The 12,252-nt window shown below is 39.7% G+C and overlaps 1 protein-coding gene across 9 annotated transcripts in view; it reads right to left on the reverse strand.

Moving 5' to 3' along the window:
• serinc5 (serine incorporator 5) overlaps positions 1-12,252 on the reverse strand; it is a 99,574-nt gene that overhangs the window by 63,847 nt on the left and 23,475 nt on the right. For 6 of the 9 annotated variants that reach the window (XR_011357821.1, XR_011357823.1, XR_011357847.1 and 3 more), the window contains exon 1: positions 471-596. The exons of 2 other annotated variants lie outside the window; for them this stretch is intronic. Coding sequence is in view for 4 of the 7 variants with exons in the window: in XM_069938597.1 (XP_069794698.1) it covers positions 471-581 (111 nt within the window). In the remaining 3 variants the exon portion in view is untranslated. Of the gene's footprint in view, positions 1-470; positions 597-3,032; positions 3,142-12,252 lie in introns of those variants that run through there. One more of the 9 variants, XM_069938587.1, reaches the window with a different exon arrangement.

Raw genomic sequence — 12,252 nt, forward strand, 5'->3', positions numbered from 1 at the left:
TCCTTGACAAAGCTCCAAAAAAGCCTCTACCCATATGCCAGAATCACTCTTCAATGAAGGTTGACACTAAGGGTAGAGACCTGAACATCCACATATAACCACATAGCTACGTTATCACAGTGCCAGCAATCCAGGTTCAAATCCAGCACTGTCTGTGAGGAGTTTATACATTCTCCCCATATCTGCGTTGGTATTCCGGTCCCCCCCCCCCCCCGCCCCCCCCCACCCACCACCACCACCATCCTTCAAAACATACAGAGGTTGAAGGTTAATTGGATTATCTGCACAGCATGGTCTCATGGACTGCATGCCTAAATTTAAATTTTAAAAATGACCATTCCTTTCAAAAATAATACAACTTGGGATACATTTTGGAATCAATCTTCTGCAAGGCTCACATAATTCGGAGTTACAACATTGTGAAGTCTGCACGGGAGGTCAAAACGACAAATTTTGAAAACATTTGGTACCTGCAACCTTTCCCTCCCCTTGGACTCATGTTCATCACACAGCAGCTCCCTGATTTGGTGCAGGCATCCACTCCCAGATAGCCCAGCTTCGGGAGATCCAGAACAGTACATGGTTCATTGGGAACAGGAAAAGACAAACATCTCATTTCAGCAGTCCTGCCTATGGAAAATTCTAGAACAGAGCCTTTACATATTCATGTTTAAAAATAACATTTGGGGGAAAAATATAAACATTTTCAAAAAGCTAGTAAAGAAAAACACACTGGGATTTTGCCTCCACAGAACTGTAGCAAGCTGCAGGGAGTCCATTTAATTCCAAATGAACCCATATGTTTCAAGTTAACATTAAATATTTGCTTTTATTCCCATAAGTTCCACTTGAAAGAAACACTCCTTCTTTTGAGTTTGTGGATGCTTAAGTAAGCATCCTGTCACATTAATTAAACAGTCTGCTCCCCCACCCAGACGCTTGAACACACTGCAGTGAAGTACAGCAGTGTCCTGGTCCCGTTTCGAAGTGCATGGGGTGGCCAAAGTTCAGTGCATCAGTTCAGGAACAGAGAAACTCCTAACAGGACACATCCTTTAGAGTTTGATCATGTTTTTAGTTTAAACGTGCAGCTAGGGGAAATGGAAAAAGTCTTTTTTTTTAGATTTGCTTCAGTGAACTTCTACAAATTTGTCAGTCAAATTCCTAAACCACCAAACCAGGTTGTGACGCAGCCACTCAGTATACTTTCCCCAGTGCATCTATAGACGTTTGATAAAGTATTCAATGGCAAGTCTTATCTCCTCAGACTCCTTAGAAGGTAGCAGTGTTGGTGTGCCTTCTTCACGGTTGCCTTGAAGTGCTGGCTCTAGGAGAGGACTTCTGAAATATGGACCCCCCCCCCAGGAACTTGAAGGTACTGCCCTCTCCACCTCCATCCCATCAAGGTGGGCGGGTGCATGGTCCCACAACCCTAAATTAAACAGTAAACTCCTTGGTCTTACTGGCATTTGGAGCAAGACTGTTGATCTGGCATCACCCACCTGATACTCATTCTCCCTTTCTGTGTTCGGACTCGTCGTTGCCAGTAACTCAGTCAACAGTTGTGGTGTTGTCAGCAAATTTGTAAATCAAGTTGACAATGAACTGGCTGTAGATGGATGGGTGTACAAGGAATATAACAGGGGAATAAGCACAGTGTTTGGGTGCCCTTTATTGATGGTCAATGTGGAAGAGGCAATGTTGCTGATCCACACTGATTGGAGTCTGCCAACAAGGAAGTAAAGGGATTCAGTTGCAGAGAGATGGACAGAGTCCCAGATCCTTTAGTTTGCTCAAAGATTTTGCTGGTGTGATGGTGTGGAACTTCAGCCTGATGTAGGTGTTCCTGTAGTCTAGATGATCTAACAGAGAGAAGGGCAAGAAATTGCAAGTGGCAATCTCACTGGAGCTCAACAAGATCTATGCAGGCGTGATGTTTCCTTTGATGGCATGTCTAGAATTTGAGTGGAAAGGTGATCAACGGTTTCAAAATGAAGGGATAACTATTGAGAACAAATGAGAAGGAAGTCCATCACCTGCTTGTAATGCTCCACCCAAGAGGGCTGAGATGTGCCATTACTGGTTAGGTTTAAGACCAGTCCATAGATTTTTGGCTTTCACAGTAATTGAGAGGTATGCACCTGGTGCAGGAAAGCATTACCAAAGGAAAGATCAGCCATGGTCTTGTGTAATGGTGGAGCCAATTATCTACTCGCGAAGGGCTAAACAGCCCAGTCCTACTTCAATTTCTTGCATTCCTCATCAGAGCACCACAGAGAGACGCAGAGGGTGAATTCTGCGCAATATTGATTACCCACTGCAGCTAATGCATGTCCACCGTTTCAGAAACGGAATCATTACGCTTCCATCTGCCCCATTTTGCTGCACCACCTAGTGGCTCACTGAAAAACTAACTAAAAATACAAATTAAGATCCATTGTGAAAAGCAATCTCCCATCAGAAACTGACCGCTGGTCAAAAGCCTGATACAGTTTTCTGGATCAAGGTCGATTTTTGAGTACACTCAGCATCATCTGGGACCTCAGAGTGCCTGTTACCTTGCTGTACATCTAAATTAAAAATCAAAAGGTTCCCACCCCTGCAACTAGAAGACGGATACAATTTACACAAATGGAAGGGCAGTTTCAGCCAAAGAAAAAACATTCCTGCGCTTAATAATTGCACACCGATGCAAGGATAAATCGACTCTAAATCGGATATTAACCAAATTTTTTCCTCAATTACAGCAAAGCCAATCATCTAAATGATAACTTTCCCCAGACGCTGCTTTATTTGCAGAGAAAATATGGATTTTTGTCAATTCAGCAATATCAACATTTTGCACAACTTTGTCAGTCCTGCCTGACTGTATCACTGCGTAGGATGGCAGATGCAAAACATCTGAACGGAAATCAAATCATAACAGCGGAGAAGGTCAATGCCGTCTCCCCTTCCACTATGGATGATATGCACCAAGATTGTTGCTTAAATAGGACTTGGAGAATTGTTGACATACAGTAACTTTGACATACCCCCATCAGGAAGGAGATAAAGGAGCATCAAATCCAGAACCGCCAGACTGGGAAATAGCTCCTTCCCACATGCAGTGAAATTGATGAATGGTATCCTGTAGCCTTGGCTCTTCAGAAAGGAAATGAGTAAATTATTCAAAAATATTTTTTTATAATTTTATACAATATCTTTATGTATATATGTGTAATCAGTACATGCTGTGTATTGTGTGCAGACGGGTTCACAGCGACGCTGTTTAATCTGGTTGCATATGTAGTCAGATGATAATAAACTTGAACTGGAATCCACGTTTGTGCATCTCCTAGTTAAACCAAAGCTTTGTAACATGATTGCCGACTTATTATACAGAGACAAATTCAGGTTTACAATCACCTGTACCAAGGTAGCGAGAAAGTGTTTTGCAAGCAATCCAGCAACTCATAATAACAACGAAAACCAGAAATGCTGGAGGAACCCAGCCAGTCTCACAGCGTCCATAGGAGGTAAAGATAGATTACTGAGGTTTCAGGTCTGAACCCCTTCTTATGGGAGTAGTGAAGTCAATACAGTTGATGTCTCAGCAACAGTTGGAAATATAACACCCCAGAGCAGCCAGAAGACCAGAATGGGGCATCCATGAGGAGGAAGGTTTAAAGTGGGAGTGGGGGTCTGTAGTTGGGGAGTGGAGAATCCTGATTGTGGTACAAGGCATGGAGGCAGAGCCGGCGGAAGAGCTCAGCATAATTGTGTGCGCGGAACTTATTGAGGTGTGGGAGTAGGGGAACGAAGGTGAGGCCTCAACTGAGGACAGATCATTCAGTCTCCGAGAGAGGAAAGATGGAGGGGATGGTGAAGACCAGGCAGGGGTTTGGCAGAAGGTCAATGGGGTGGATCAGGAAGTGGTGAGTAGGAAGGATCCAAGGGAGGGAGGGGAGAGTTGGGGAAGTCAGAGGGTGTAGGGGGAGGGTGCCACGAGCCCTCAGGACCAGGGTGGGAGTTTGTGACAGAGGCTCAGCCCTGTAGGTCACAGTGGAAACCAGTGCCTGGGCCACCGGGTTCAGGGTGGCAGTTAGTGACGGAGGCTCAGTCCTGCAGGTCACAGGAGCCAAGGTGGAAACCTGCATCTGAATCTTGGTTGTGTCGGATGCCGGGTTCAGAGGTCCTGTAGATTACTGGGGCCAGATTGGAGAACTGCTTGGGAGGGAACATAGGAGGCAGTTTCCAGGGAGGCGAGTTTCTGATCCTTGATGGATGCCAGTGTGCGTGGAATTGGCAGTTGAATTTGTGGATCCAGTGGAGGATGAAGTGTAGGAGAGGTTCATGACAGGTCATGAACAAGAGCTCACGCCCGAAACATCGGTAATATATTTTTACCTCCTATGGACACTGCATGACAGCCTGAGTTCCTCCAGTATTTCTGTGTGTTTCTAACAGCATCTGCAAACTTTCATATTTCAACCCACACATAGTTAATCAGTTTTTTTTTTAAATAGTCGAGGACAGTTACAGAGAGAACTTAGCACAATTAACAGAGTTCTGGCAGTTCTTGGGAAGCACCAATAATGGGTCACTGATCGTTCTTGGTAATGCAAGAATTCTCAAACACAAATAAAACCTGTTTCAGGAAAAATGCACAGAATTGACTTCCCATTTCAACTGGGTTCTTATTCATCATGGTATATCCCTCAGTTTCAACACCCGAAAAAGTGAAGGATTTCCCATCACAAAGCACAACTCAGAACTACAGCAACACAATGCAGAAGGACCCATAAAAACTTGAAATGTAAAGAGTCTCAACTTGAAACAATGACTGAGCACAAATAATTGATAATTCTACATCATCCACATTAAAAAAGAATCTCAGTGTTGTAATGATGTCTGAAAATAAATCTGAAATCTGACCATTTCTACTCATGAATAGTGAATGACCTGCTGAATTTCTCCAGCACTTCTTTGTCTCAACTTAATGTTAATGTTATCTTTCAAATCCCCCAATGCATATCCCCCTTCCAGGTACCTGCACTTATCAAATTCTGACGGCCTGTTCAATGAATTTTTTTGGGTTTAAAAATATTTGCTCTACCACTGGCAGCCATGGTTTCATTTGCCAAGACCAAAGCAGCAGAAATCCCTTCCAGAAATTTCTCATTCATTAGAATGTTCCCCTAAACTCATCTCTAAACTTCTGTCATTTGCCCTCGGGACACTCATGCCTTTGCAAGGAAAATTCTCTATAGACCGGGCTAGTGGTCAGAATCGAGCCTATAATGTTGAAGTGAGAAGCAACAGCACCATTTTCTCCATTACCGTGCTGCCCGGCGTCACTATGTGCATAAGGGCAGCACAGTGATGGAGAAAATGCCGCTGCTACCTCTCCCTTTAACAATATGGGTCAATGGTTGGAGGGTGGGGGGGAGTGGGAAGGGGGCATTCATCCCTTCCATCACAGGGGCTACAGCACATTTAAAGAATGAAATCAGTTTTTTTTAATGTAGTACATTTGAAACCTATTAAAACTTGACTGCTCCATAGGGAAGCGGCCCATAAACTTTGAGCAGAGTCCTAAGGGGGCCATAGCCACCTATGAACTCCTGCCTGTGGGACTGTGCCCCTCGCACCCCCCCCACCATTTTGTTCGGGCACCTGCTCACATTTTGCTTATACCTTGATGAAGGGACTATTGAGTTTCTCCAGCATTGTGTTTTTACTTCCATCACGGTGCCTGCAGACTTTCGTGTTTTACTGCTGAATAGATCTTCCTACTCGAACTGGTAAAGCAGAGATATTGATTACGGAAAATAGATCAGAAAGCAATGGTAATAACCAGAAGGCCAAGCACCATCTGTGGAAGGATTAATGTTTCAAAGGTCCAAGACCCATCAGAAGTTCGAAAACAGACAAATTTTAAGTTACAGAGAAGGGAGGGGATGGAGATGACAGAAATAGAAAAGACAACATGAGAATAGTAGGGCATAGACCAAGGGATACAAAATGCCTTAACCCAGGGATTTATGCCAATTTTGTGGGATAAGATCACGGCTTTCACAATTGAAATAAAAGTTTAAATTGTTCTTTTCTAACAAGGTAGCAAGAACATCGTTTTATTGGCTTTTGCTCTACATCTGATTTTTTTTTTGCAATTTAACAGTTCTAATTAAGAAATGTCATGGAATTATTGAACAAGTTGCTGGGAGAATGGAATGTAGGCTGGCCATGAGCCAAACTCTGGCCAAGTTCCACAAATAACCCAAGAAATCTCCAATTACCTCAGCTGCATATGAGAATACTTTTACTGGGAAGTCAGTGAGCATATTGTGCACCACAACAGCTGCCACCAATCTCTGCACATTTCCAGCCTAGTCAAAACAATCCCTACATCAAGGTTAGCCTTGAAATTTTATATCTCTGCTTCTTTGTGAAACACTTTGAAATTACCAGTTTGCACAGACAAGCAATTATGCCCAATATCAAAATTCAAAGGTTTAAACAAGTTTCAATTTGTCTCTGCTGACATACAGAACTTGGTAGGGTTGACTTTGATCAATACTGTACAGAGGTGCATAAAGATAGTGCCTGTGAATGCACCTGCATTTGTTCTTATAGCAGCTGAAAATTTCACATCTTGCTCATTGGAACACCACACTTCCCTCAGTCTGAGGAGATCATATGCATGTTAGTAACAGCCTAACCTTAGATTTACAAATACATGCAAGGATAACTCTCGATTTAAACAGTTCGTACAGCACCCAAAGATCACTTCTTACAAGTCAGCTCTTGGGTGTAATTTACAATCAATCTCACTCTTCTCTTTTCCATCAAATATTATAACTGTATGTACAATTGCCTTCCAAAAATTACCTCTAAATGTATTTCTCCTGCATACTTAAGCAGTGTATTCCTAATTAGCAAGGCTGACTACTTAAAAAATTCCAATTTCTTCTCTGATTTTTAAAAAAAATTAAACATGTGCCGTCCAATTACACCCAATTGATCTACAATCTCGTTGTTTCAATGGGTGAGAGGAAACTGAAGCACCCCTACTCAGAGTGTGGAGAAAGTACAAACTTCTTACAGACAGTGCCAGATTTGAACCCAGCTTGGTGATGCTGCACAACTGCTACGTTAATGGTGCCGCACTTAAGCCAATTATCCCAAAACTACGTTTCTATTTACTGAATGAAGGAGCTTCCCTTTCTATTAACATCTCAATTTTAAATCTCCCTTTAACTTTCTCCCTACCAAGGTGAAAAAAGTGCACTTTCCTCGCGTGATTGAAAACCATGTTCCCTTGCTTTTAATCTGATAATCATCCTTTACTAGTTTTCATAAGTTTTTTTTAAATGACTATTTCGCCGAAGAAAAAACCTTCATCCGAAATAGGCCCAGTCCCAACTATTTTGGATAATCAAGTTGTACTGTAGCACTTTAAAAATCCCTCCAAAGAAATAAAAACGCTGCTCCTTGAGCCCAACATGAAGAGAAGACTAGAAGCGATCTGAGGCCTATGTAGAGTTTGAAGCAGGGAGCTAGCATGCAAGCAGTTCCCTGGGTGAAAGAAGCTTTGGAGGGTTCACCTGCCAACGTCGCTCTCCCGCAGCAGCGGAGAGATGGCATCAGGGAAGATCCTGGAAGTTAACTGCACTTACTTAAAAAGCTGGGGCCTTCAACAACAGTGTCAGAAGAGGAATCCAGCTCGCAAGGATCTAGCAGTGAAGAAGAGGAAGAACAGCATGTGGAGGAGGTATTGAAAGTAGTTAAGATTTTAAAAATAGAAGATGTAACCAATGTTGAACTATTAAAGAGAACTTCAAGGAATGAAAGGGAAGTAAACAGAATCTTAGGTGCAGTTAATAAAATGAAGAGAAAATTAGATAAATTGGACAAGAAAGTAAAGAAGATGCAGGAAGAAATGCACTATGTTGATGATAGAGCGATAAGAGTAGAAGATATTACTACTACGGAAAATCAAAAGCTTCACAAAAAGTAGACATACTGGAAAATTTCAGTTAGAAGAAATTATATTAAAACAATGGGTTTTAAAGGAGTGGAGGAGCAAGATCCAATTGGCTTTTTTTTATTAAAAATGGATTCCTGAAGTTTTGGGAACTTGGAATTTTGCATATCCGATTGAGATTGAAAGAGCTCATAGAGGAAAACCACTTCCAAATGAGAACCCACATGCTGTGCTAATTAAATTCCTTTGACATCAAGATAGAGATCGTGACCCTTGCAACAGAAGGGGAAAGAACAAGGAAAGGCCCGTTTGAGTATGAAGGGGATAAAGTTCTGATCTACCCTGATAATAAATTCACATCTATTAAAGAAGAGAACTTAATCCAGTTGAGAAGGCTCTTTGGGGTAAAGGATATTGATTTGTCCTAGGTAACCTTGAAAATTTTATTGCCTGGAGGTCAAAATATGTTCTTTTTGGATTTTGTACAGCCAGAAGAATTTGTGCAAGGTCTTTCAAGAGCGCAAGTGGAAAGAATTAGAAACCCAGTTATTGCAACTACGTCCTAGATGGACTAATTTTTTTCCATCAGCAGGATTGGATAATTCAGAATCACGATTTTTGGAAAATCTTTATTTATGAATTAAATGATTAAAGATCAAATGGTAAATCTACCAGGGTGGGGAGGAGGAGAAAGATGAGGTTCTAACTGCTACTGAATCACGTGTGTATTTGTGACCTTGGTCACAGCCCGTAAAATAGAGGGAGGTAGTGTTGCAAAGGAGGAAAAACCCAACACCCATCCCCAACCAACCAATTTTCCCCTGCAACCGCTGCAATCGTGTCTGCCTGTCCCGCATCGGACTTGTCAGCCACAAACGAGTCTGCAGCTGACGTGGACTTTTTACCCCCTCCATAAATCTTCGTCCGCGAAGCCAAGCCAAAGAAAGAAGTGTTGCATATAATTTTTTTTTAAACTTGTTGTGGGGGAGGGGCTGGTTTATTCTGTTTATATATAGTTGCAAATGCTGGAACACATATTATTTAATTATATATTTGTTTTCTTTATTTGGATTGCCGGAGGAAGTGCCCTTCAACCTGGACACTGTGTTAAGGGGAGCAGAATCACAGACGGAAGTGGAGGAGGTTATACTAAAAGGATTGAATATAGTTTATTACGTTAAGTAATACATTGAAATTTGTATATTTTAATGTAAATGGGTTCAACAGAATGGTGAAGGGGAAAAGTATTAACATATAATTAAGAAAATGGGAGTTGATTTAGCTTTTTGCAAGAAATCCATTTAATTGAAAGAGAACATCTGAAATTAAGAGATTGGGTTTGGGTATGCAGAGATTTCTTAATTTCATTCTAAGGCAAGAGATGTGGTGATTTTGATGAGAAAAAAAATCTTCCAATTAAAATTCAAAATGTTGCCACTGACGCTTTTGAATTTGAATGTACCTAATGCTGTTGATGAAATATTTATTCAAACATTTAATTTAGCAGGTGCACATGAGAATATATTATTGTAGAATTTAATTTTTGTTTAGATCCATTTTTAGATAGATCTACTAGAGGAATAACAAGAGCCAAAAAAAAAGCCAAGACTACATTGGTATTAATGAGAGATTTTAACTTAATAGATGCATGGAGGAGAATTCATTCCAGAGAAATAGATTTTTTTAAATTCAAGTAGACATAATTCTTATTCTAGAATGGATTTATTTTTAATTTCAGCACAAATGCAAGGAAGGATTTTAGAAGCAGAACGTAAAGCAAGAATGTTGTCCGATCATTCACCTTTATTAATGACGATTGAAATGCCCGATAAAGAGACACCGGTTTATAGATGGAGACTGTATCCATTATTTCTAAAAAACAGATTTTTGTGACTTTATTAAAAGACAAATTCAGATATTTTGTGATACAAACTTGAATTCTGTGAATGATAAGTTTGAAATTTGGGATGCTTTGAAAGCATATTTGAGAGGGCAAATTATAAGTTTCACCTCAAAAAACAAAATGGAGTATATGAAAGAGATAATTAGAAAAAGAAATAATGGTTTTGGAAAAAGATCTTCAAAGAAGACAAATGTAGACAATGAACAAAAAATTTCTGTATAATACATTACGAACTTACAGAACAGAGAAAGCAATTACAAGAACTAAATAGAAGTATTATGAATTAGGCAAACAATCACATGGCAACTAAAAATGAGTCAGATTTTGAGAACAATTAATATAATTAAGAATGATTCCAATGTTTTCAGTTATAAACCTCAAGAAATAAATGAATCTTTTAAGAGTTTTTAATTCTAAACTATATAGGTCAGAATCTTTAAAGGATGATAATAAAATAGACAAATATTTATCTCAGATAAGTTTACCAAGATTAGACATGGAAGAACAGCCAGAATTGAAAGTCTATCTCATACATGTTGAGGTGAGGGAAGCAATAAGTTTGTAATAACTCTCTGGGAGAAAATGACTTTTCACCTGAATTTTACAAAGAATTTAAATATTTATTAATTCCTATTTTTATGGAACTGTAGATAAGGCATCAATAACTCACTTTTCAAGAATCATTTTCAACATCAATATTTTTTGTGATTTTATAAAAATTTTGATACCAAAAAAAAAGACAGTGACTCTTTAAAGGTTTCATCTTATAAACTGATTTCATTATTAAATGTAGAATATAAGATTATTGCCAAAATCTTGGCAAACAGAATGGCTAAATTATTACCCAAAAAAAAATAGATCAAATAAGCATTGTGAAAAAGAGACAATCTGATAATGTAGCTAGATCAATTAGTATTTTAAACTTAGCACAAAAAAGAGACTGAAGTGTTACAGTGGCTTGAGATACAGAAAAAGCATTTGACAGATTGGTGTGAGACTTTTTTTTGTTTAAGGTATTGGATAAATTTGCATTTGAACAGGCTTTTATAAACTGGATTAAGGCATTAATATAATGACCCTAAAGCTAAAGTAGTGAATAATGGACAAATATCTGGAGCGACTTCATCCCTAACATCGAAGTACTCGAGATGGCAGAGGCCGACAGCATCAAGTCCACGCTGCTGAAGATCCAGCTGCGCTGGGTGGGTCACGTCTCCAGAATGGAGGACCATCGCCTTCCCAAGATCGTGTTATATGGCGAGCTCTCCACTGGCCACCGTGACAGAGGTGCACCAAAGAAGAGGTACAAGGACTGCCTAAAGAAATCTCTTGGTGCCTGCCACATTGACCACCGCCAGTGGGTTGATATCGCCTCAAACCGTGCATCTTGGCACCTCACAGTTCGGCGGGCAGCAACCTCTTTGAAGAAGACCGCAGAGCCCACCTCACTGACAAAAGACAAAGGAGGAAAAACCCAACACCCAACCCCAACCAACCAATTTTCCCCTGCAACCACTGCAACCGTGTCTGCCTGTCCCGCATCGGACTTGTCAGCCACAGTCGAGCCTGCAGCTGACGTGGACATTTACCCCCTCCATAAATCTTCGTCCGCGAAGCCAAGCCAAAGAAAATCTGCTCCATTCAAATTGATGAGATCTAATAGACAAAGATGTCCCTCATTTCTTCCTTTGTTTATATTAGCTATAGAGTCACTTACAGAGGAAATGAGGTGTGATTTGGAAATTAAGGAATTCAGGGTTGGTCAAGAAGAGTATAAAATTAGTTTATTTGCAGATGATGTTTTAATATATTTGACAGAGCCTGAGACTTCCTTGCAAAAATTACATTTTAAATAGGAAGAATGTGAAAAGATTTCTGGTTATAAAATAAATAGAGATAAAAGTGAAATTATGGAAGGAGATTATAGCCAATGTCAAAGAAATACTCAATTCAAATGACCAAAAAGATGAGATTAAATATTAAAGGATTCATAGAGTTTATCATTTTAAATATCTATATATATTGAATTATTTACCATTACTCAAAAAGGTTGAGGAAGATTTGATAAAATCGACGGTTTTACCTAAAACATTAGTAGGAAGGGTTAATTGTGTTAAGGTGAATATATTCTGAAGAATACAATATCTTTTTCAGACTTTACCTGTCATTGCCTCAAAAGTTTTTTTTTCAGGAATTAAATAAATATGTAAGGGTTTCTTTGGAAATGTAAATGTCAGGAGTCTCTATAAAGGTTAACTTGGAAATATGAATCAGGAAGTCTACAGCTTCCTAATTTCAAGAATTATTATCAAGCAGAAATGAGATTTCTCACTTTTTTTAAAGAAAAAGGGTTAGGTTAAAATAGAATTGGATAAAATAAAAG

The sequence above is a fragment of the Narcine bancroftii genome, chromosome 1 (genome assembly GCF_036971445.1).
Source record: "Narcine bancroftii isolate sNarBan1 chromosome 1, sNarBan1.hap1, whole genome shotgun sequence".
Lineage (NCBI taxonomy): Eukaryota > Metazoa > Chordata > Chondrichthyes > Torpediniformes > Narcinidae > Narcine > Narcine bancroftii.